The 27,113-nt window shown below is 40.1% G+C and overlaps 1 protein-coding gene across 2 annotated transcripts in view; it reads left to right on the top strand.

Annotated features, from left to right (window-relative positions):
- The window catches only part of LOC120536964 (voltage-dependent T-type calcium channel subunit alpha-1I-like), an 808,892-nt gene that overhangs the window by 609,957 nt on the left and 171,822 nt on the right, over positions 1–27,113 (top strand). For both annotated transcript variants that reach the window (XM_039765546.1, XM_039765545.1), the window contains exon 10: positions 4,284–4,738. In XM_039765546.1, the coding sequence (XP_039621480.1) occupies positions 4,284–4,738 (455 nt within the window). The remainder of the gene's footprint in view (positions 1–4,283; positions 4,739–27,113) is intronic.

The following is a 27,113-nucleotide window of genomic DNA, read 5'->3' as shown; positions in this document are numbered from 1 at the left end:
ATTGTTTGACAAAGCAGCGTTTCATTATGGGAAGGCTTCTTTACTCATGAAGTTGGTTCTTTACGTTTGGAAAAACGTTAGGAACAAATCTGAAATCTTTTGTTTGATAGGCTATCTAGCAGGACATTGACAGATTAACTCAGCCTGTGCTGGATGTATCAGCAAGACTCATTTTATAATTACGACCAATTGGCATTTCACCAATTCGTTACCACCACGGTCATTGACTGTAGGGGGTCTGTTATGGATCTAAATAAATAAAAGCTCTTTTTATAACTTTCATGTGGATGAGTCAAATTCGTTCCCCTATGGCATGGCTCTGAAGAACACTCTGGTCCTTTTATTTTTAAGAGTGTAGATGGCCTTTTGGGTATATGATGCTAGGCGGCTGGCCCAAAAAACGGCTTACCGTGTTCAGAGTTTTAAAATAAATAAAATAATGTGACATTTTGTACTTGATGTGCACGACATAGTCATTTAGTACATCCCACATAGAATAAACATCAACACTATTTGATATGTATCCCCAAGCCCTAATTCCAGTTATAATTAAGATAATGGCTAGAATGAAAACCTGCAGCCACTACAGCCCTTGAGGGTCTGAGTTGTGATCACCCTCGATGTGGAGTCACTAATGGACCTTAGTGGGACACCCTCATGGTATGGCATCACACTATAGGGCACGGAGATAACTCATTCAGACCTGAGCAAACCCAATAGCTGACCCATGAGTGCTTTAAATGGCCAACACCGTGTTCTGCTACAGACGTACATCAAGCAGCTGCTTTTTTGTGTTTTTCTTTTTCATCTCTTTCTCTCTCATGCGCTTTTAATTGCTTCTTTACTGGGGCAATTAAAGCAGATCCATACAACTTGTTCTCCTGTTGTTGTACCGAACTTCTCTTCAATTAGCATCTTTGTAATCAAAGAATCAGTTCCTGCTGCTTTAGGCTTCATCAGACAAAAAAAGAAAATACCCACCTCTTTTATTTTAAATAATGCATATTTATAATTGATCAAATAATCAGAATGTGTTATGCGGTGGCATTTTGAAGTTAAAAAAAATCAAAAAAAAAAAATTCCTGGCCTCGGATTTTAATTTTAATTGATGTCTGAATTAATCTGAGCAGGAAATCAATCCAAATTCAAGCAGCTGTTTCTCAATTGAAGTGTTAATTTGGTTCTTTGCAGTGGTGCTGAATGCCTCCTCTCAGACACCTCCATTCCAATAATCGAATAATCATATTTTCTTATTTTATTTTTCCTGGCCTGGTTTGTCACCCATTCCAAAAAAAAATGTAAAAAAGAATTAGCTGTATAGTGTCCTTGGCTCATGTCCTTCATTAGGGAGAGAATTTCGAAACAGTGTTTTCTCACTGCTTGGTCAGACATTTTATTATACCAAAGAAGCAATGTTCTTGCATTCTTTTTCCCCCTCTACTAAAAGTAAGCCTTGGCAATTTGGAGCGGTTTGTTTTTTAATCCTTTTAAGCCCCCACATCCCCTTGTTAATTTCTTGTACTACATTCTGTTTTGTTTTTTTTTTGTGTGTACTTACTGGATTTGCTTCCTTATTCAAACAGATGGACTGCTAAAAGAAAAACAAATAATAGTTTACGGTGTTGTGTGGCACAGAATTGATTACGACGGGACTTGCTGTCAAGGAAAAACTGCAAACTTGCAGTGTTTTAATTCTCCTTCCTATATAGAATTTAGATTTTTCATTCAACATTCACCATACAGTGCCTTTCATGTTGTAAGAGCTCCCATCATGCACTTCAGCCCAATAATCTCATAATCAGAGTGCAGGCAGCTGAGATGATCAGCTCAGGGACATAGCTGGGCAGAGAACTGCAAGGCAAGCACTTTTACGCTCTTTGCTTATCACTCACTGTGAGAGTTTTGGGAAGACATTTTCTTATTTCTTATATAATCCTTTAATATTTTATACATTTTAAATATGTTGTTAGTGTGTAACAGCTTTAATGATGTTCTGTAACACCTTCTAATACGTATTCACCCAATTCGAAGTTTTCACATTGTATTATTATTCAGCCTTGAACTGCAGTGGAGTTAATTTGTACATTCTACAGGCTATCTATCAATTATTTTTATTCTCTCATCCCTACTGATTTCCAAGTTAGTGGTGTGGACGCTAGGGGTCGCTGTTGCCTCTTTAAACCCAACCGACAGACACTCAGGACACAGGTTAAAAGCACCAAGAAGTATTTTAACACTTTTTCTTCTTCAAATAGTGCCCTAAGCACCACAAATACACAAGCAAATAATAAGCACAATACTTTTCTGTTTCTCCTCCACACCTCCCAGCAAGCGTTGTCCACCTCCTCCCGACTCTGGCTCCCTTGCTGGGTCTTCAGCAGTCCTTTATATAGTTCTTGAGCCAGAAGTGCTCCTGCTCTTCCATCCATGTGACATGCCAGCACTTCCAGGTCAGACGGAGAATTAAACTTCTTTAATCAGCCTAGGCTTCTATCCTCATGACTTTACACTTCTGGGCTATGGGGAAAACCTGACTCCCCAGGTTCTCTTGCAGCTTCCCCTGGCAGTACCCATGGTACCCAGCAGGGCTGTGGCATAAAATTACAAGTCCCATGGTGCCCTGTGTGAATTCGGGGGACCACTACACTGCAGGGAAGCTGCCATCTAACGTCTTGGGGGAACTATTGTCCCAGAGTGGTTGCCTTGTACCATCCTTCCATTCTATGGGCGTCCCGGCTGGGTTGAGCTGCATTATACTCCATTTTGCATCCTAAGTGTTGTGAAAAGATGCCAGCAACACTGCAAAAAGGTTTGGGCAGCCACCCCGTATAAATGAAAACTGTCTGAAAATAAGGCAAAGATCTGAGAAATTGGTCTTTACAGACATTAGTCCAAAACAGAACTGACAAAATATGGCGGTTTTAAAGCCGGACAACAAAAACAGCATTTCTTTCTATACCATGTTTTCATACAAATGATGGAGCTCAAAGTGCTTTGCAAGATAAAGAAAGAAAAAGAAAAATATAAAAATAAGATTAGGCAATACTAAGTAATAAAGAATAAAGTGAGGTCCAATGGGCAGGAGGACAGAAAAAACAAAAAAAAAGGCTGGAGAAAAAAAACAAAATCTGCAGGGGTTCCGTCGTCCACAAGATCACCCACTCCTCACTGGGCATTCTACCTAACATCAATGATCTAAAACAGGGGAAATTATGTCATCAGGGGACGAACCGGAAGTGATGTCATCGGGCCCACAACTGGAAGTGATGTCATCAGGCCCACAACCGGAAGTGATGTTGTCAGACCCAGGCGGAATTTCCTGTGATTGGTCTGCAGGGGAAAAAGAGAAAGAATCAGTGCACTCTGTCACCCCCCTGGTCCAGCGTGGAATTACCCTCTTTTGAGCCCTTTAGCTGCCTCCCATGCACACATATGTGACAGCATTTTCCTTTCAATAGTATAGAATTGGGTGCCTTCTCAATTTTTGAATTTATTGTATTGACTGCATTCTTCTGTTATTTGAGACTAGCCATGGTACCTTTTGACGACAGGTGTACCTCAGTGTACCTTCAGAGCCTTTCTGTATTTGTGTGTCTAAATCTCTCTTCACCGGCACTCTCTTTCTTAAGCAAGAAGACAACTTTTCCGACTCCGTCATGGTTTTCAAGGCGCCTTTCTCCCTGTCTGGTTTTACATTTGCCATCTTTGCTTCGTGCACCTCTACTTCTCCTCAAGCATCTTACACTTCCACTTCCATTTTGCATCACCAAATTGACTAATCACACTAAAGCCAAGTTGATCAATCAAACCAAAGCCAAATGACCAATCAGATTGCTCTGAGGGACTGGACACACAAACTTTAGTGTCTTATTATATAGTACATAAATGCCAAATAGTTGTACTTGTGAAAAGCTTGTACTTGTTTGTAATGGGTGCAAAAGTACAACGTGCATGGTAACGGAGCAAACATTGCTAAAAAACAACGTGTATGTAGGCAAAAACAAACAAAATGAAATGTTATTGTCAGGATTCTACCCCTTAGAGGGTTTTACACAGAATGTTAAAGAGAAAGCATTGAAAGCATCCAGTAAATTATCCCTTTTGACCTTAGCAGGTACACTTTTTGAACGAATGTCCATGAATTTTGATCACATCTCTTATATTTGTATATCTTGCTAAGAACATTCCCTACCTACCTAAAATTACATTTTGAATGTGACTGTTAACATTGTGCTGACATTTTTATAATGTTATTAAAGTTCACTCTTCTGGTTTAATTGCAGAAACACTCTGTCCCCGGCACCGTCGACTGGACCACACAGCCCAAGCAATTGTTGCCCCAATTGCTATGTCAATGAACTGTGATCCAGATAGTTGCCCTCAATGTATTGCCCTACAAGCCATGGTGGAAGTTGACACAGAAAATGATGAAGGTGAGGGTGAAGCTGAGGCAGAAGGGGATGGTCTAGAGCAGGTGCAAGGCAAAAATGAAAAGGAAACGGCTCTAGAGGACTCTGATGGGCAAAACCCCTCTTCACGGGAGTGGAGTGGATCAGGGATGAGCCCAACACCTGAAGACGGGGCAGAGAAAAAAGAAGGGTGCTGGCACTGCAAGCAGCTGTGGGATGAGATGAGAGCCAAACTGTGGGGCATAGTGGAGAGCAAGTACTTCAACCGAGGGATCATGATTGCCATTCTCATTAATACTATTAGCATGGGAATTGAACATCATGAGCAGGTAAGTGCGATTGCTCAAACACTGTATATTGTTAGAATGTTGTACTCCACAATTTTCACAAATCTCTAAGAATATTGTCTGTAAAGGGATTTGTTTGATATTAACTACTATACACAATACAACTATACAGTCAGCAATCATGTCACTATAGTCATACATAGCCATCTGTATGACTAGAATTCAACATTTTTTAATTCTTTAGGATCATCTGATGTCACCAACCCTTTTTATCTTTTTTAAACTTCATCTTATGTAATCCAATCTTTCCACCTTTCACGTATGGTTAATTGTATGCTCTTTTGTAGTTCAGTGGTTCCTTATCATTCAGAATTTGTGAATGTATCTTGTATTCCATATTATATTGGTTTACCTTGCATCTCCTGGTCTTATATAGTCAGAGAACCGTAAGAAATTGCAAAATGTCACAATAAGAGGGTAGAATTCAGTCCATCAAGATCATTAGGTTAGCTCAAAGCTAAATTGCTTGAATATTTCATCCAAATACCTAATCACATATGTCACAGATTTTAGACACGTGACTTGGGTGTCTTCCAGATCTCCACAAACCAACTGTGGGAGAAATAGCATCCTGGCTTCTATTTTGAATGTAAATACTGTTAATCTCCACCAGTGCCTTGAAAAATCTATCTATCTATCTATCTATCTTTCTATCTATCCTGCCAACTACGCTAAAAGTAGAGTCTGTGTCTCTACCTGACTTTCCTGCCAACTACGCTAAAAGTAGAGTCTGTGTCTCTACCTGACTATCCTGCCAACTATACTAACAGACAGCTGATTTCTCAAATACCATGTAAACCCTTATTCTGTGTAGAGAAACAAGGTTATTGGTCTCTGAGAAACCTGATTGACACACATAGAGTTCTCTGCGAGTAACCCATTTATTTGGCCAACTAGGTTACACTTCAGGATTTTGTGTCTGCGTCTTATATTGTGCACTTTACTTCTATCTATCTGTCTTATATATAGTGTCCATTACACCTGTCTGTCTTTTATATAGTACCTTTTCTATCTATCTATCTATCTATCTATCTATCTATCTATCTATCTATCTATCTATCTATCTATCTATCTATCTATCTATCTATCTATCTATCTCTCTGCCAAAACCCGCTGGTCTGAGTTTTTACTTTACCTTGACCTGTCTTCTCTTTCCTCTGGCCATGTTTTAGCCGATTAGTTCTCCTGATTGTCCTCACCCATCTGATGTTCACTTACAGTACTACGTAACGCATCTACTGTACAGTACTATATAACACATTTGTTAGAATGCACACACTATTTATTTATTTATTAACAGTTATGATGGTGAATATGCCCTTTTGTACCCTTATTTTGGTTGGTACGGTGTTGATCTTAAGATGACTATGTTATATAAGGTTGCTTTGCAATTTTATGAACATGTAAATTTTGTGAAAATAAAGCAAAGAGACATAGTGGTTAAGTACCTCAATTGATTTCTCAGTCTGGTTTAGCTCATGGTTTTGACTTAGCTTTGTTGCTTGACTATGAGTTCAGTGTTGAGAACTTTGGTTACTGAACTCTTCTCTTAGGGTACTGATGATGATCTCATGAACCATCTGATATAAACAAACTTTAAGATCTCTGCCACTTTCCTTAAATTTCATCCTCTGGGACATGAATGGAAAGTTCTCAAAGGTCCCAACGGTATTCTCTTAACCTATTAGGCTTGCCTGGTTAAAAATATGTTTTCCAGTTGTACAACCTTCTCAAATTGTACTTCTTCTTTTGATCCTTCACACCTTTAGTTACTGAGCTGCATATCTTCTTTTACAGACCCTTACGATTTTACACTCACTTTCACCCCCATAAAACTTTCTGACTTCACGCACACTCTTGATTGTGCCAACTTTCCACTTCTATTATCGTATCCCATTTGACCTGCTTGTTGAAGATCAATGGCCAGTCCATGTGACACATTTTTTCAGGCATGTACGCATGTTTAATCCTGCTTCTCTTAATCCTGTTTCTGTAGACTCGCCTAATGTGATCTGCTTTGCCTATCATTCATTCACATTTCAGCTGATCTTCTCTTTCATCCTGAAGAGCTACCTGACCTCTTCCACTCTGTCTTTCCTACTAGCACATCTATACAAACTAACTCTGGCTATCCCACAGGCCTTATTGCACCTTTAGCCTTTCAGATAACATGATTTTATGGCTTTTACAATGCTGCACCTGACACAAAAAAACAATTTGATTTTCTTTAGCTCTCAGATACTGTGTATCATATTGTAATTGGTGGTGAGCTTCTCAAAAACCTTCACTTTGCCACAGCTAGGAGTGAGATGTTAGCTGTCTTCTGCATTCGGTGACTTCTTGACAATCGTCCCTTCTGTAATTCTTAAAAGTTTGCACTTTGATTGTGTCACACATTTCATACAATAATTCTGCTTGTCACAAAGAAAACAGAGTATGCAATTTTGTGACTGGAAATCCCCCAAACCAAGGATAGATTTTTTTTTTGAGGCAGGTTGCACCAAAATTTATGTGTTTGTACTTGAATGAGTCACACTGATGACAAGACACTCTGACTGAGTCCAGTAACTGTGATCATTCTGTGAGTGATGACTACACCCTTGAGAGCTACTGTAAGACCATTAATTCATGCTTCCTGCTTGCGTGAGCTGCTCAGAATAAAAAATGAGGCCAAATGCTGAAGAAACACACGGCTAACCGAAAGAAAGAGAGCTAACCAAAATTAAGCTTTAACCACTGCAAAGCAAATACAGATCCCAAACATGCTGAAAGGATCTGATGATGTCACCAAGGCCATACTCAAATTTAAGCAACAGAAGGATCAGTGATAAGATTTTAATATTAATCTTTGAGTGCGTGTCGTAGGTCCTTGTTCTCCAGGAAGCTGGGTCTGAACCCTGGCTTTAGGCCAGCTTCAGTTATTGGAGCACATACACTAGAAGATCACGTCAATAAGGAACATTGCAGATGTACGCTCATGATTCGGAGAAACCCTACTTGCCCCACCTGAGATCTGTCACAATTTCCAACAAAAATAAATGATAAATAAATACATGGCTTCAAAGCAAACATAGCACATGACAACAGTCAAGTTTAATTTACTGCAATAGTTTGTGTGTTATTTTGTTGTAGAAAATCAAAAAGAAAAAAATGAAGCCAAGGCTGGTAAGGTGGAGTCCTACACGACACATATAAAGGTTGAAGGATCAGATAGAATGACATATCAGTGGTTTAATATGCCAATGGCAAAGATGCCAATAAGCAATGTTCCCTCTAAGCTGAGCGCGTGAGCAATCGCTCACACGAATTCAGAGAGTCGCTCATATTTCCCGCACGATCCCTCATTCCGACGGCGTCGCTCGTAATTATTGTGAAAATTGGTGCTCATAAATTTTTGGCTTAAACAAAATGTCGCTCATAAACAATGTTTTTTGCTCACTATATGCTACTCCTTAGAGGGAACATTGCCAATAAGTATAGTGAATATGACCCCATTGTGTCTTCTTCACGGTCATTCAGCAGTTGATGTCTAGTTGATAAGCTGGTGGACGCTTATCTAGTTGAGAGTCATTCCAGTTCCTGGTCTTCTGGGTGACATGGAAAAACAGATGAGTGATGGTGTTACATCATTATCATTAAATGGTGAGTCAAAATTCTGTTAACATTTGAATGGCGGAAACAATTTATTCACAGAACATGCCATATATACTTGAGTTTAAGTTCTCCTGCGGATAAATCGGGGCTTGAATTTACTGTATAATTTCTGTCGAATGCGGAAAGCTCACGCAATTGGTCCAAGAGATTATGATATGCTAACGCCCACCTGGGAGAGTAACCACGGAGCACACTTCCTTCTTTTTCTATGTATTGTGCCTATGTGACCACACGGTAATACCCGAACTATTCCGAAGTGATGTTTGCATTGTTTAGTGTTTTTTGTATCTCACACCCTCCTACGCCTTTATCATAAGAGCATCTCTTATCTACTATGGGGCATTTAATCAGAAGAAAATATGAAGCTGGTTTTCAATTAATAGTCATTGAAGTGACCTAAGAAATTGGTAACTGTGCTGCTGCAACAAAATTCAATGTGTCTGAGAAACTGGTGCAAGATTGGAGGAGGCAAGAAGATGTAAAAAAAATAATTAAGTGTATTTTTGAATGGGCACATAAGTCGGGGTATGATTTTATGATCGATTTTTTGGGTTTCAAGCCCAGACTTATACGTGAGTATATACGGTACTTCATATGTGCAAGATGATTTGCAGGAATGTCTCAACCTATTCAACACATGTACAGTACTATATATGGCACATAAATTGTCTACAACAAATTGTATAGTAACATTAGTGTTAACATTATTTTGACTCAGCCTGTATTATATCTATTATATCTATTATTATTAATCTAGCCACCGGGGGGGCTAACCAGCCCAACATGGGGCTGGTCCCATACCTGGATAAATACAGCAGATTTGTGTCAAGAAGATCATCTGGCTGTAAAATTGTTAGCCAAATCCTTAATGAATAAATCAGTCTAATCAGCTTCATAAAACGATAGGTTGTACCCCATGCACGACCATCAGGGGCCTCTGCTGACCCCTGTAGTAAGTGAGCGAGGGCTACAAGGCCAAGGGTTGGTTCGGCTAAGAGTGCGACATGAAGAAGTCTAGGGGTGCATGACAGAATAAGAAGAACCACAGAAGCGTGTGAGGATTGTCCAGGATATGTATGAGGGAGTTGGGACTCTGGTTAAAAGCAGTGTTGGGGAAACAGACAAGATCCCAGTTAGAAAAGGTCTGCACCAGGGATCTTCTTGAAGTCCTTACCTCTTTGTTCTGCTTATGGATGTGTTGACTTGTGGGGTAAAAGACTAATCCTCCTGCTTCAGGGTTTTTGCTGATGACAGAAAAGAGGAAGTGGAGAGGACGTTGGAAGAATGGAGAAAGGCTTTGGAAGATATAGGGTTGAAGATAAATATGAAGAAGATAGAGTATAGAATATGAATGTTAATGTTAATGATGAGCAGGATTGAGATGCTAGCCTGCAGGGAGAGCTATTGAAAAGAGTGGATACATTTAAATATCAAAGATCATTTGTAGCCCAAGATGGAAAACTAGATGCAGAGATAAACCATAGAGTGCAGTGTGCATGGAGCAATTGGAAGAAGGTATCATGAGCATTGAGTGATCAAAGAATTAAGTTCATGGTTGAAGGTCAGGTATTTAAGACAGTTGTATAACCCGACAATGATGTGTGGAGCCGAGACATGGGTCCTAAAGGGAATGCAGGAGAAAAAGATGGACATGGCAAAAATGAGAATGTTGAGATGGATGTGTAGAGTTACAAAAAGGTCAGAGTAAAAATGAAATAATCCGAGGTACAACAAAAGTAAGAGAGATATCTACAAAAGTAAAAAGAAAGAAGGTTAAAGTGGTATGGACATACAGTATCATGAAGAGAAACAATGAATATGTGGACAAAAGAATGATGGGAATACAAGTACAGGGGAATAGAAAGCAGACATGGATGTACTCCACTACAAGCATTGTATAGCCCAAACCAAATCAAACTATTACACTCAATTAATTAGTTGTAATACAGATAACTCCAAGTCTTTGTTTTCATTACTTAATAATGTTACACAACCTCCAGATTCCTTACCATCTCACCTTTACTCAACTGATTTCTGTAATTCTTTTATGTCCTTTTTTAATGAGAAAATCCAGAGGATACATCAGCACCTCGGTTCAGATCCTCTCTGTATTTCTTCTGAACTACACTCACCTATTCAGTCATTTTCCTCTTTCCAGCTTCCCACTTCCTCTGAAATCTCAGATCTCATCTGTAAATCCAAGTCATCTACTTGTCAGCTGGACCCCCTCCCTACAGTTCCGGTTAAAGCCTGCCTCCCCTCTTTGGTCCCTCTCATTTCTGCCATCATTCACTCTTCTCTTACTAATGGTATTATTCCCTCATCTTTTAAAACTTCTGTTATAACCCCAACACTGAAAAAACCTGGTGCTGATCCTACTAACTTCAATAATTTCTGCCCTATTTCTAATTTGCCCTTTATCTCGAAAATTCTCAAACAAATAGTGGCTATCCAGCTCCACTCCCAACTTAACTTATAATAATCTATATGAAAAGTTCCAGTATGGTTTTTGCCCCCTTCACAGTACAGAAATTGCACTTGTTAAAATTACCAATGACCTTCTTATGGCTGCTGACTCCAGTTTAATTACTATTCTCGTCCTCCTTGATCTGAGTGCAGCCTTTGATACTATTTGTCTTACTACTCTCCTTACTAGATTTTCTCTGATTGGCATTACCCACACTCCACTAGATTGGTTCAGATCCTACCTCTCAGGCTGCACTCAGTTCATTCAGCTTAAAACGTTCACATCTCAACCCACCACTATTACTTCAGGTGTGCCCCAAGGCTCTGTCCTGGGGTCTCTTCTTTTTATTATTTACCTTCTTCCCCTTGGCAATATTTTTCGTAAATATAACATTAATTTTCACTGTTATGCTGATGACACCCAGCTCCACCTTGCTAGTAAACCCTTTCTCCCTTCCTTTCCACCACCTTTGTTTATTGACTGCATTGCTGAAATTAAATCCTGGTTTTCTTCAAACTTTCTTAAACTAAACAGTGACAAAACTGAGGTTCTCCTCATTGGTTCAAAATCATCATTATCCAAAGGCAATAATCTTTCTCTTATTACTGATAACTCTGTTGTTTCACTATCACCTCAGGTCAAGAGTCTGGGTGTCATCCTCGACAGTACTCTGTCTTTCCAAACTCCCAAATAATAACATCACCTGGTCTGCTTACTTCCACCTACGTAATATTAATCGCACCTGCCCCTCCCTCACTCTTCATACCACTGCCATTCTTGTTTATAGTCTTGTTACTTCTCGGCTGGACTATTTTAATTCACTCCTCTTTGGTCTCTCTAATAAATCTCTTCATAAGTTTCAGCTAGTCCAGAATTCTGCAGCACCCATCATTACTCGAACCTCATCTATTCACCATATTACCCCGGTTTTGCAGCAGCTTGATTGGCTCCCAATTAAGTTTTGAATTGATTTTAAGATTCTGCTATTAATATTTAAGGCTATTCATAACCTTGCCCCTCCATATCTGTCTGACCTTCTTCATGTTGCCATTCCCTCCTGTAACCTTAGATCCTCTCCCTCCATCTATCTGACCGTCCCTCTCGCCTGTCTAACCACCATGGGGAACAGAGCATTCAGCCGTTCTGCTCCCAAGCTCTGGAATTCATTGCCTACCGAGCTTAGAAATATCAAATCATATTCATCCTTCAAATGTAAACTTAAAATGCATCTGTTTAAAATGGCTTTTTCTTTATGATTACAGTGGTTATGTTTGGTTTTAATTTTTAATTTTTATATTTTCTGATGTTTTTAGTTGTTTATAATTGTGTCTTTTATTTATTGTTTGTTTGGTGTCTTTGAATTCTCAGAAAGGCGCCTTGTATAAATAAAATGTATTATTATTATTATTATTATTATTATTATTATTATTATTAAGTAAAAGAAGATCAGAAGGAAAAGGGTTTGACTCCAGAGTAGGTGCAGGACCGAGCTCTTTGGTGAAGGTTGATCAAACACATCGACCCCACATAGAAGTGGTAAAGATGAAGAGGAAGAAGAAGAAGAGGATTATTATTTACTTAGCAGACACCTTTCTCCAAGGAAACTCAGAAAGAAATTTTGTGTAATTATATTTACATCTAGACTAAGACACTCTTCAGTATTTTAAACATTTGTCAGTACAACAGCAGCTATCCTGGAGAAGAGACACAGCGCAGTTCCAAATCATTTAATGAAAAGGAGAGTTTTCAAAAGACGCCTCCACATGAGTATATTGGGCCCAGTTTGAATCACCATCAATGATCAAGGGAGATCATTCAGTTATTTTAGGTTAAGAATGGAGAAGCATTGAAAACGGTCTTGGCATGTCTGATAAGAAAGAGGGATGGTTAACAGACGGGCAGAGGTGGAAATTAGGGTTAGGCTTAGGGTAAGGTTAGGGTTAGGGAGAATTGTAGGTCAAGATTAAGAATTATGAACTGGATTCTTGCAGCAACAGATAGCCAGTGAAGAGACTGAAGCAGAGGAATGTAATTGGTAGTGAAACGAGGAACAGAAGACACAAGTCAAGCAAATGCATTCTGGATGAGCTATAGACATCAGATAGCAGGTGATGGAAGCTCCACTTGGTAATAGAGTTGCAATAGACCTGCTGAGACAGAACCAGTGCTTTACATCCAAATCTTTCTCTAGTTTTGTCTTAAATTGGTACCCATAAGCGGCACACTATAGTCAAGTGTACGAAGATCAAGCATGTGACAGATATCTGTTTTTTTATTTGTCCAGTGTGATGGGCAGTATGGGGAAATTATCCCATCTGTCAGAGTTAAGCTTTTTAGTTCCGTCATTTTTAAGGGACACAACCAATATTTACTTTTGCTTATTTCAGCAAACCAGGAAATTTCTTCTCTTAAAGATTCATGACTTTTGCGTAGGATGACTCTGCTCTACGTGGGTATGAAGAGAATAGGAAGGTTTCTTCCTGTAAAGAGCCCAAAAAGTCATAATCAGTTTCGACACTGTTATAACTCAGAAAACTGACATGATTGTACTTCATTGTCAGATTTCAGCTAACTTTGATTGTCAGTGTAACTGACAGCTACAAAACCACAAACACAAAACTTTCCATGGCTCTCTTGAATGTGGGCGCATAGATTTTAAAACACCAGCCACGTCAGAATCTTCAGGATCTCTTATTTTAGTACATGTGTCACAAAACCTTGAGTATTAATTTCTCTGTGGCTGAAATGAGATTAGAAACAAAGCCACCGGTGCTTAAAAAGCCAGTCTATTAACCCGGCAGACCACTTGAACACTCCTCGAGTCCTCCTAAGCGGTGTCTGTGTGCGGAACAGCAATGGTTCGGGGGTGTGGGGGAGGCTTAATTTAGATACTTAGAGGATTTAATGAGCTGTTTAGAGCCTCTGCTCCTAATCATTGCTCTGCGCTTCATTGTAAATGACCTTTCCGATTAAACAGGGTCCGAGGGGGGCTGATGTGAATTTACACACTTGTAAGCTCTTGGGAGAAAGAGTTGTAATCAACTGCCGGAGTCTTAATTGCGAGAGGAGTGAGTTGCCTATTTTTCATAACTAATTGCATTTGAATAATGGTTAGAAAAAGGATGTTGGTGTGACACTTGAACAATGAATGTTGGCTTTTGGCTCGGTTTTGTTGTCTTTGATTTTTTTTTTTGTCGTCTATTGTAACTGAGCACAAACAGAAGTGGCCTGTTTTGTTTCTTCATATAGCAAGTGCACAAATCAGTCTTTTTCAGCTACATATTCTAATAAGTAAGAAAATAATCACTTTTTTTTTTCAAATTTCATGTCTTTCAGAATGTTAATAGTATTCCGTTGTGCTACAGTGAAAAAGAATATCCGTGTTAATGGGTCCCAAGTCTAGCATTGCAAATTTCGATGACCAACTTGTGAATTCATTGAATTGAATTTCTAGTTCTTTCAAGGAGACAAGACTATCCCAGGAGCAGTGAGCACATGGCAGGATCCAGGATGGGACACGGGAACATCACAGGGCACACTCATTCACTTATACACTCATATTCACTACTATGGGCCCCTTTAAAGTTGTCAGCTAAGCTAATTTGCACATCTTCGAGATATGTGAGAAGAACCGGAGTGTCCAGCAAAAGTCCAGGTGGGGATGACAGATATTGGAGATTCAAGAAGGTCTTTTTTGGATTTCATTTTATTTAAATTTTGTTCCCAATTAATGATTAGTATAGACAGATAGATTGATATTCATTTTAGTATAGATAGATAGATAGATAGATAGGAATTTTAGTATAGTAGGCAGGATCAGATAGATAGACTTTAGGTATAGTAGGCAGGATAAGGTAGATAGATGGACAGATGCACAGAACTTTATTTTTCCCAGGTTAAAATCTGGCTTTCTACCAAAGCTCTTTAAATAAATACAGATGCTTCTTGCTCAGCTTTCATGGAAATGTTATTGTTGTATCGTTGTCATTCTGTCTGTTTTCAGAGTCAGTCAGAAATGGATTGTGATGATATTTAAAATGAGTGGCAATGCAAATGTGTTTTCTATCCATGCACATACAACAATCAAGTTGGGAGAAAAGACAGAAGAATCGTGCAGGGCAGTAGTCAGGAAAAGCATAACAATGGCCAGCCCTGGCACCTTGATAAAGTGAGCAGAGTGACGTGGTAGCAGCGGCATGTGTGCAAATTTGAACCACCATGTCCTTCATGAGGCATTTTTCGCTAAAATCTCTTATGATTTTGTCTAAAGGCAATGCAACCAGGTCAAAGGATAGACTAGGTATAGACTGGGAATCCTGCTTCCCAAATGTTATGATGAATGAGCAAAACTTTTTGATCAGAGAGGATGCATAATGGTATTATTTGTATTATTTTATCTTAATTTGCAAAGAGCACTGGTGAAAAGCCATTTCATCAAAGGGTGGATATCAAACTTAGCTGGAGTAACGACATTATATAAAGATGGGAGAAAAAAAAGAAAAGATTGTCTCATGGACTAAAAGAAATGGGTTATGGCATTGGAATTATTGTTGTAAATTTGGTTAACAGAGGTTCTCTTCACCTTTTCAAATAATTTCAACAAAACAGGATGAAATTAAACTAGGTGGGAAAGCAGTTAAAGTAGAGTCAGCCCAATCATTAAAGATGGATGGAATTCAGACTTGGACAGATATGTGACAGATGAATTTCATTGTAAAACGTATTTAAGGGAATTACTTATTGCAATTAAAAATATTATATATAGTGCCATCCATAATGTTTGGGACAAACACACATCCTTCCTTGATTTATTCTTCTGTTTCACAGTTTAAAATTACAAATCAAACAATTCAGATGGGATTAAAGTGCACATTGCAGACTTTTGGAGATTAGCATACATTTCAGTCCCAACCTGTGGAAGTGACAAAGTGACAACACTTTTTCTACATGCCCCCATTCCCCCAGCCCACCCCCATTTCAGGGTACTACAATGTTTGGGACACAACAATAGCACATCTGTTAAAACCTTTGTCATATTTAGGACTTTGTCGTTTATCCCTTGCATATAATGACAGGTGCTGAGGATTTTATTTGCTAATGCTATGCCAGGCCTCTAATTGCAGCCATCTTCAGTCCCTGCTTGTTTTGAGGGTTTGTCCCCTGAATTTTTCTCATCAGCATATGGAAGGCCTGCTCATTTGGATTTAAATCAGGTGATTGGCTTGGCTATTCAATAATTTTCCATATTTTAGCTTTGAGAAACTCCTGTGTTGCCCTTAGTAGTATATTTGGATCATTATATTGTTGTAGGATGAAGTGCCAAGACCTGTGGCAGCCATGCATGCCTAAGCCATAACACTCCCAGCACCATGTTTAACAGACGAGGTGGTCTGCTTTGGATCTCAGGCAGTTCCTTTTCATCTCCACACTTTTCTCTTGTCATCACTCTGATCAGGTTCATCTTTGTTCCAACTGTCCACAAGACCTTTTTCCAGAATTCTGCAGACTCTTTTCAGTCCTTTTTCTCAAACTGTAATCATGTCATCCTGTTCTTCTGGCTATCTATTCGTTTGTATCTTGCCTCTGTATTTCTGTTCATGGAATCTTCTGCAAATTGCCACCCCTGACACATCCACATCGGCCCTCTGATCTGTTGGACACAAATTTGGGCCATTTTCTTTACCACAATATAATGTAGGTGAAATTACTCTTCTAGACACAAGATTCCAATTCAATAGCTGTTAGCTATTGTTGTATATACAGGGTATGTGGCTAAATAGTTAAACTTTTTTAACACTTTGAACACAAGGTACGAGTAAACTCATATATCATTGAGCCTTTCAAGATACGACATAAGAGAGAACTCATACCTCAGTATGCAGCCACTATAGACACCGCCAGCTTGCTGGTGAGCTTTGCTGCTGTGTCTCGGTTAACTTCTACAGTGCTGCCATCTAGTGGATAGGCATAGAATTTTTTATGTGTAAAATAGTGTTATAAATAGACAATCTGTAGTTATTTCGTCATGAAAAAGGTATAATGGTGCTAATGTTTTGAAACAAATAGATTTGTTGCAAGATGAATGTTTCAATGATTATGACAGTGATCGAGACAGTGACAATCAATTGGAGAATGTGGAACGGAACCTGTAGGGTCTGATGCTGATGCAGAATGTGCAGTGAAGGTGTTTTTTCATCATAATGCGTCTGACTTGTCATGGCTCAACAAGTCGTCATGGACATTCTGTCACCCACTGAACGCAAACAACCACCAGCTACCAAATGTGTTGTGTGCAGAAAGCATGGACAGTGCAAGGAAACACGTTATATTTGGGGAACATGTGCTTCTAAGCCTGCACTCTGTGTGTTGCTTCTAGGACTCTCATTCAATTGGAGATTTCAGTCATGTGGCTTGTGAAAAAAAAAAGTAATTATCAGTTTATTGATATTTTTTTACAATTTTTGATAGAGTTCATTATTAATCATATATGCATAGACTAATACTGCAGTGTCCTGGTAATGAATGATTCATCAGTCTTTGTGTTGAACATAACATTTTTCAAAAAAGTACCTAATGAAGATTTGAAATCCATACCGAAGTCTCAAGCTAAAATTATTGGATGCATCCATACATGATAGATAGCAGATTATCGGAACACTTTGCTGGTAAATTACAGAGTCAGAGAAATATTGCATCATTATAAACTTTAGATAATAAAGCAGTGAGGCTGTTTTCAGTGTAACGGAAATATTAAGTACATGTTTAGTCATTGCAGCCTAAAGTATCACTGAGCCATCTTTCATAAATTTCTACGTAGGTTAGGTAGTTTTCATTTTTTACTTTTATGGACACAAACATCATGTTACCCACTTTAATTTCAAGGAGCAGGAGAAGTGAGCTGCTGTTACTGAGTTTCTTGCAAAATGCCATACAGCCGCTGAGATGAGCATGAGATGAGCTGTAGGCAGTATCCAGAATTTTAGCATGTAACAGGACTTACCCCAGCATTCATACTGTAACAGGCAGTGCTCCCTTGTACAGTGATGAATAAGTAAAAATATTATTACATCTATACTGAATAAAGAAAAACATTATTAGCACATTTTATAACTAAATACACATAAGGTCATACCTTTCTTATATGACAGCACTTGTTAATCCTTCCTATATCTTGCCCCACTTTATCCCATGGCCAGCAGTGAGGTGTTCTTGCCTCAGTGGGTACGATTGCATGTGTTCCACTGTTTTGCTATCAGGACTGGTTGTCAAATGACTAAAAGAAAAACTATCAAAAAATATGCAAGGTAAAATTGACAAAGTAAACTAATTCATAATTGAAGTCACACAGAATGTTTTCCTGTGGTAACACAGACAAGTCAAATTGCCAATACTGTTCTATACGAAACTGTTAAATTTTACTCATGTGTACAACATGCTGTTTTTAATTTTTCTTAAAAAAAGTTGAACCATTTGTAGAAATTTCCTTAACTCTGTGAAGGCTGAATATTTTTTCCAAAGAACTCAGTTTTCTGAAAAGCACCCAATGCACTGGTTTCATACATAAATCAACATAAAATGTCTGTTGCTACATGTTGTGGCTGCTGTTGGCACCTGTTCAGCATCTCTGGCAGAAATGGCTGCATAGGAGTGGCTTGATGGCCAGCAGGAATGCACAGCAGGCTGGCTACCTCTCTGTCTTTGCACAGCAGGTGGGTGACAGTGACAGTCGCAATGTGATGCAATATGGTTTGTGCCTCTTGTCATAAGTGGTGGTCCTTTTAGGCGAACGCTGCTGTAGGCGTATCAGCTACATGAACGTGTTCAGCAGCACAATTAGCTTAGGACTGATAGGCTGATGCTGGTACCTCACTTTCGTTTTCCATCTCCAGATCACTTGCATCAAACTCAGAGTACGAAAAGTCAGAGTCTGATTCAGCAATAGTATGTAAAACGTCCATGGAGTATTTTGCTTTGCACATTTGCTTTAGTCTTGCCAGATGTCGCTGCCATTTTAGAGGATGTTTGCTCTTTACTTGTCATGCACGTGCTGGGAATCGAGGTCAAATCAACAAAGCTACGTAACTTTCCTTCAAACACAGAAGACATAAAGGGTGAGGTTTGTCGCAGTTTGCAGCCGATCACCATCCTCTACCCCTGAATTTCGACAAAAGTCAACATCAGCCCTGAAAGAGTTAAAGAAGTCCTCTAAATGCCAAGTTTTATCATGCAAACTGACAGACAGACAGATCTGGTTATTGCAGTAGGTGCTTCTTGTATTATATGCAAACCTAAAAATGACAAATTAGCACACGAGGAGGTCCGTAGAGAAGCGACTAGACGTATTGAGGGGCTTCAACTTATCAGCTTTGAGGAAAGATTGAAAGAGTTAAATCTTTTCAGTTGAAGAAAGCAGAGATTTAGAGCTGACATGATAGATGTGATGAAAATTATGGAGGGAATTAGTATGGTGGATAGCAGCTGTTACTTTAGACTGAGATCTTTAACGAGAGAATGGGGCACAGATGGAAGGTGGGTAAACATACATTTAAAACAAACATTAGAAATATTTGCTTCACTTAGAGAAACAAAGATACAAGTAGCGGCGGTAAAGAGTGGTGTATTGGGAAACTTTGAAACTTTGACGTGACAATATTCTGTAAAAGCTAGGGAAAATATGGATTTGTCTCTGTGGATCTGGCACAATCTTTCTTGCACCTGTGTGCGGTTTTTACTTCTGGTACTTTAGTGTCTCTTCCATATGTCAGAGACATGCATGTTAGGTTAACTGGCAATTCTAAATGGTCTAAGTGTGGATGAAAGTCCCTTTGAATGGCTGGCACCTTGCCCAGCATTGGCCCATGTCTTGAGTGCCCAGTGTTGCTGTGTTGTAGCTATAATAATAATCATCATCATCATCATCATTATCATAATAATAATTGCATCCCTTATTTAACAAAAGCAGGACTCAGATAAGCATATGTCTGTCTGTCTGTCCCTCTATGATCCGCAGTGCTTTACTGAAGTGATTATGAAAGGACACGAGAATCTCCCACCCTCCCTCTCCCCCCTCTCTCCGACACACACCATCCATTATTATTAAGAATGTGAAAGCCTCAGCTCTGGTGTTAAAGCAAGCTTGTGCTGCCAATATTGTTATTGCACATAATGGGCGAGTTTACACAAAATAACGATTGGAAGGCTGTTTTTACACCCTGCCACTGGCGTGATTTAATCAGCTCAGTTCATTCAACCTCCTGAGAGCAAGAACGTATCCATCAGCTCAGCTTTCAGCGCTGCAGCTCCTGGAGATGATGGGGGGCTGGCTCTTTATAGCCCAGGTTCATTTGGCAGGGTTGGCATTTTTCTCAGCCAGTATGCACAGAGAAGCTGATAGACATCACTGCTCATATGAGGGCCTCTTTTCTACAGAGTTTCTGTCAAAGCCTCAATTACAGAAATCACTGTTGTTGCCTCTGCTGTTCGAACATATATTTTGTCTTATTATCCTTCCTCAGGCTTTGCAGTTAATCTGCCATCATTGTTAACAGCAAAGTACAAACATTTTAACTTCCAGTCCAGAAGATGAAATATCTTAAAACTTACAAGAGACAGCATACCATTCATCTTTTCCCTCACAAAGCCTGGTTGATGAGTCTCGTTAATCCTTCTCATCTTCATCACCTTTAGAAAGCACTTGGTGTTTATCTGCTTTCTCTGCAGTCACCCTCGTATTGTACCAGAAGAGTGGAATTCAAAAGGGAGGAAAGACCTCACTAATGAGAAAGTCACCATGTGAATTACACATGAAAGGAGAGTGTATGCCCTGCTCCTGAAAATTTGGCAATCATGTTTTTTTGTGTATGTGTGCCTGTAAGCTATTTTTCGTGTTTGCTGAAGTTGCACAAATAGTTTCTCCAGCTTTGACGGGGACCTTTTCACAAAGACATACTCATTTGGTAAACATCATCCCCTCAGTGTGCGACTTTAGCTCTCTGGTTTTCCGTATAGCGTAGATTGTTATTACGGATGCTCTTCCTTTTTGTCCCATTTGGCAGGCTCCTGTGTATCGCATCTTATCCTCATCATCACTTCTTTACAATAGAATGCAGACTTTTGTTTGATTGATTAAAGGGGCAGGCATATGTGTGTACTTCTTCTATATGTGACGGTAGCAGCATATCTCAAATGTCTCCAGGCATTTCTGTAAATGTCCGTACTTCCGTTCCATAACGTAGAACTGAGAATACATAAAATTACAGCATTCTTACCCAGAATCCTTGCCTCAGACTCATGCTACAGAGTGTCTTCCTTAAGTAGTTGAATGCATTGTGACCCCTTTCAATACGAGTTCTTACAATTAGCATACCACCCAGATAAGTAAATGATTGTACTCTTTTAGCAGTGTTTGTCAAAAATGGAACGTTATGTCTACAGTATGTCCATTAATTCCCTGTTACTCACAATCATTATCTTTGCCTTGGCCACGTTGACTTCCATTCTGTAAGATTCACTGATATTCGCTTCCTGATCTCTAAGTCCCTGTAAGCCTTATGCATTACTGGCTAAAATGGTTGTATCGTCCACAGTATCAGAGATGATTAATGACCTCTCCATTTACAGATAGCCCGTCATCCACATTTTCTAGCGCTTCTCCAAAGAGACTCTCCAAATAGGCCTTGAATATAAGCAGTGATAAAATACATCCTTGGCGTACACCCCTGTGAATCTCCAGTTTGGCTGACATTTCTCCTCATCTCAGACTGTTGCTCCTTGCTACCAGTATAAGTTATTGATTATTCAGATACCTTCATCATCCAAGTTAGATTCTTGCAGAATGTCTAATAACTTTTCATGCTGTCATGGATGATGTACAAGAAAATCTTTAGCTCTTTGAAATATGTTCTATATATCGGCCCTCAATCCAAAGTGGTCTCAATAAGAATCAGACATTTGGGCAGGCGTCTCCAACACGTCACTCGCGAGCTACCGGTTGCTCACAACTCCTTTCCAAGTAGCTTGCCAAAGGGTTAATGAATCCTACATAAATTTGAAAACTTGAGTAGTCAAATTAGGGGTGAGCGATCTTTCCAAAAAATCATACCACGATCCTTTTAACACAAAATCACGATCCACAATCTGAATTGCAATCTCTCTTTTCAATGTGGCATACACTTAAGAGAATATCTGGGCTCAAACCCACCAAGACCTAAGTAACACTTTATTTTAAACTAGCCATGTGCGCCCAACTACGTTGCACGTATTAAAGTTGTCTGTGAAGGGCTACCTGTGTAAACGCGGCTGCCAGTCGTGAACTGGGCCCTTTGTCGCACAGCATTATGATTTTTTATAAGGGAAAAAAAGAAAACCCTTGAATATTGATTCGATAGGAACGGCCCACTCGGAATCACTATCCGAATCGTAATTAGTGTATGTGGTGGTGTAGGAGCATTTCTGTTTCTGTCCGTTCACAGTCCGTCTCGTTTTCAGGACGTTGTCGTTTCCTCTCACGATGTCTTCTCAACCTTTCTCCAATCTCGCAGGTTGCTTTGTGTCAATCCAAAGAGTAAGGCAATATACATGGAGCAATGGTTATAAAAGGGGGACACATAGGTATCCGGGCTCTTTAAAGCATAAATAGGGATCACTTCACTGACATGTGAGCATGTACAACTGTGAGATATGCAGCACTCGCCGGCTACAACGTAACAATAATAATTTCTGGAACGTGCTGTTACGTTCTCATTCATTTTACCCACTGTGTTTCTTTCATTCATATGTTACATAGGCACATACCTTTTATCTTCGGCAATCTCATTCTCTAACCAGGCCTCAGTAGCTAACCAGCGTAACACTGTCTACCACCCCTTTCGTTATTCCGGCACATTATTGCCATCCGTGAGTGACAACAACGTAGTAAACTGGAAGGTGGTCTACGCATGCGTGGAATTCGCGGACAAACAAAGATCAAGATCTAAATGAAGATCTCTTTAGTTAATTTAATGCACAACAATTTGTTTAGTTTGAATGTCTGTGTTTTAAGGTGTGACTGGAGTACTACAGTCTTCAGTAGTATAAGCCTGGAGGAGATTCTTAATGCAATGCCTATGTTTTACCTGTCTCTCTACTGCCATCTAGTGCGTCTTCTTCTAATTCATTCGCGGACAAACAAAGATCAAGACCCAAATGAAGATTATATATAGAGATATCAAAGTTGAATTCAATTGTTCTTTCGTTCGCTAGCTAAGTGGAGTTGAGGAACACACCCTGAAACTAGCGAATGAGTGAGGAGAGCCCCCTGCCCTCGGCCTGTTGCTTTTTTCTCGGATTCGCGCAAATAAATCGGTGCCTTAAACGAACTATGATACAGAGCGAAATGAGAGAAGTCACTAAATCAACCGGAATGTTCAAGCAAATTATAGAAATTATAGAAAAAAACCCGATTAGTTAAGTAGTTCTCTTGTGAAAAGCGGACAGACAGAGAAACATAGAAATGTATATACTATAGTAAATCTTCAAAATAATGTGCAGTTAAAGTCTCAACAGCCTTCTGAGCATTTCTGGAGCTTAGTAGAGCCGGATATCTATAAGAATCTTCATCTAGTAGCTCTGAAAATGTCTGATTTGTTTGGGTCTCCATACCTCTGTGAGTCTGACAAGAATGTCATGAAATCAAAGTTCAGAGCAAGACTGACAGACGAACATTGAAATGACTCCGGAAGAGTGAACCTCAGTGGCTCCACTCCACCATACGTCTCTCTTGCTGACTCCATGCAGTGCCAGTCATCTGACTAACTAAAAAACACATCACACATGCAACTGGACATGTGAATAAAGTGACACAGTGACATGTGACAAAATGAAAAATGAATAAGTCATATCTGTGGATTTGGAATTGCATTGTTTTGTTTTGACAGCATTCATGTTTTAATTCATTAGTGTGAGATACACTAGAAAATACATATAGACATGCAAAATGCACTTGAAGGTGAACTAAATATTTTTTGTGATATTTTAATGCAAAATGTCAGTTGTGGACACCAACATTTTGTTAATCTTCAGGCAAAGCCAGTTTATTCAGTTTGTTTGGGTTGAAATAAGCTATGAAAATAAACATTAGAAAACAGGAGTAGCTCTCGGCCATTTTCTTTTTGTAAAAGTAGCTCTTTTAGGGAAAAAAGGTTGGAGACCCCTGCATTAGGGAGTACTGCCAGTTCCCATTTAAGCCACTGGTAAGAAGTACTTCTCAGCTGCTAGAGTCCATTGGCGTCAATGCAAGGCCACCATCAAGTCTACTTAACCCTTTGAACCCTGCCCTACCCCAGATTAATACTATAAAACAAGCGGGATCACTTTCAGTCATTTTCTACCATCCACTGTAAGGACCTACCATTGAGTAATATGCAGCAAAATAGTTTTTAGTACCAAAAACAGTGCAAAAGAACAATTCACATGATTTTCACTATCTCTGATCAATTGCCATGTGTTTCTCTTTTCCGACACTGCTCTTGCTTCTGGTGTCAAGCACCCAAACTCCTCTGGGTGTTGTGCAACCCACTCCAGGGACAGTGACAGGTGTCCTAAGGTGAGCTCAGGGAGGAAAGAAACCTCCCAAGGAACAGAAGGGCAAAAGCTGTCTTTGTCTGTGTGTCCTTCTCTGTGCACACTACGCATCTGTTGTGTTGAGTTGCTCCCATGCTAAACTGAAATTCCTTTCCGTTTTCTTCTTGAGTGCTGCAAGAAAAAGCAAAACTCATTACTAAAAAAGACAGCACCATAACTTGCATAATTAGACAGTTATATATTCACAGTATGTGTGTAGTCTAATATAGTAAAGGACAGTACTCAAGCCAACTGGGTTATGTTAAAAGACAGGTGTAGCAGTCCTTTTGGAATATGCCTCTATGGCAGTGGACTGCAAGATTAAGGGAGTAGTTGTTTCCGATAGGGGTCGCTATCTCTTGGAATAAGTTTTTTTTGTAATTGCGGCATTTTAAGTAACCGAAAACTATATAGATATGATATTAAAAGGCAATATCCCTCCCATTGTGATACGGCGGTAAAAATCATATAAGAGATAATAACTTAGCTTTCTTTACTGACGATTTACGTGGCATTACGGACGGGAAGCCAAACAGCAAGACAATACCAATGTGGGATCTTGATCTATACAGTCTGCCATTTTTCGTCACTGTACAGAAAGGCTTTTCAGGACGGATGACGATATCACGCATCCGTCTGTCGGCTTCAAAGTGTCTGGCTGCTGTCCAAGTCTTTTTATACTGTCTTTTCCACTTGCAGACCCTTACTTAGGTTCCAAACAAGAGAAGGAGAGGATCCCATTTCATCTCTAACATACAGAAATAGTACAAGGCCTATTTTCGTAGTTGTACCTTCTCTCTTTAAATGCTTGCCTAGCAGTTCTAAATGCTGAGAGCCCATGTGTGCTAACTTTGGCCTGGCCTGTACATGTGAGTGGATTTATAAAATAATTTTTGTACAGAGCACAGTGACATTAAACTTATATTCTTATTGCAGTAGTATAGTGTAACAGATATGCGTAGGCCATTATTCAGTCCAGCAGAGTTATGACGATAGATAGGTGGGCTGTTATACCAGTAACAGCTGCTATTCACATGGAAGTTCAGGGTTTTAGTGGTGGTTTTTGGAGGGCAACCGAGGAAGGAGACAACAGTTTTAACAATTGAATAAACAAAGATTGCAAGCTCAAATCCCCCCACTGTCCAGTCATTACAAAACATAACCATGTTACTCCTATGGTCCATCTGCCTCTAATAACAAAGATTCTAACAATAAACTAAAGTTCAGGAACACATCTACTTAGTTAAATGATGTATTGTTGTGTGCCAGTGAAAAGTAATATTAGACATGGGTAATGGGTAACTGAAAATAGTATGAGAAACCCACCCGGCCACAGACAGACACCGAATGTCCCGAATACACACGCTTTTATTAACACTACACAGTGCCACAACAAGCCAACTCAGTCTCTTTCTGCCTTTCTCTCTCTCTCTCTAACTTTTCAGCCACCTTCTCCTCCTCAGGCTCCTGTTTTCTCCCTCCTGACTCTAGCCCTGAGTGGAGTGTGGTGTCCTCCTCGGAAGTGCTCCAGGTGCTTCTTGAGTAACACCTAGCATGCTAATTCAGCTCCTCTTCTGACAGTACTTACTGTTATGAAGTGCTGTCAACCACCATTCTGTCCAGGCACCCCCTGGCGGTGGCCATGTCCTACCACAGGGTTGAGCGTCCCGGCTCCTTGGCCCCCATGTAACCCAGGAAGGCTGCCCTCTAACATTCCGGGGAAAATACTGCCCCTCTTCTGGTCCTTCCCATCTCCCGGCATCCCGTTGGGGCAATGTTCCCGGACATCTGTCACACTGCCCCTCCCCTAGCTGAAGCCCATAGGGCGAAGCGGCCCGTCCTGTGAGGACTGCTAAATCCCACGGTGGGGTGCCGTTATACTGCAGTCCATGGTTGCGTTCTGCAAGAGAACAGAAAACAGGTGCGAAGATGCTGTGCCAACGCCTCCTCCATGCGCCTGCTGCAAAGCCATACGGACAGCATCTCCACGTGTGCCCAATCCCGTGGCACTTGTAACACCAGCACCCTCTCAGTACCCTAGGGACATGAAAACAAGCAGGGTATCTCTGCTCCGCCTCGTTCCCTGCCAGATCTGAGGCTTCTCTCCATCCCAATGGAGAGCGCTTGTTTTCCGTACGTGAGCTCTCGGGCTCACGTTTCATCCTGTTGGGAGACCCACCCTTCTTTCTCCGGGGCCTCCCTTTAGTTTGGGGTGCTGCCACAGCCTGGATCCCCTTATTGGACAAAGAGGGCCCCCGTGCTGTTTGCACTCCTCTCAATCGGGATGCGACCGCTGCAGCTTGTTGGAGCAGGGTGGCCTGTGTGCCGACACATGAAAGCCGACACTTTCACTGTGCTTCAGCTCCCACTGTGTGCTCGGTATTCGTTCCCTGATCTACTGCAGGATGCCCTGCTACTTGAGTCCAGTCACCCATATCTCAGCTCCCTTAGCTAGGGCTTCCTCTTTTATTTACAGTACCGGTAGTACTCACCTGTACCGATCCAACACATTGGCTGGAGAATTCCACATCATACTTTCCCCACCACTCCTTTATGGTCATCAGGGGAGCCTCCGCTTTCTTCTCCAACCCGTCGATCACCTCCTGGATCATCCACAGGGCCTTAAAAAGGGACTGT

This window comes from Polypterus senegalus, chromosome 10 (genome assembly GCF_016835505.1).
Source record: "Polypterus senegalus isolate Bchr_013 chromosome 10, ASM1683550v1, whole genome shotgun sequence".
NCBI classification, from domain to species: Eukaryota; Metazoa; Chordata; class Cladistia; order Polypteriformes; family Polypteridae; genus Polypterus; species Polypterus senegalus.
This window is presented reverse-complemented; position numbering and strand designations above follow the sequence as displayed.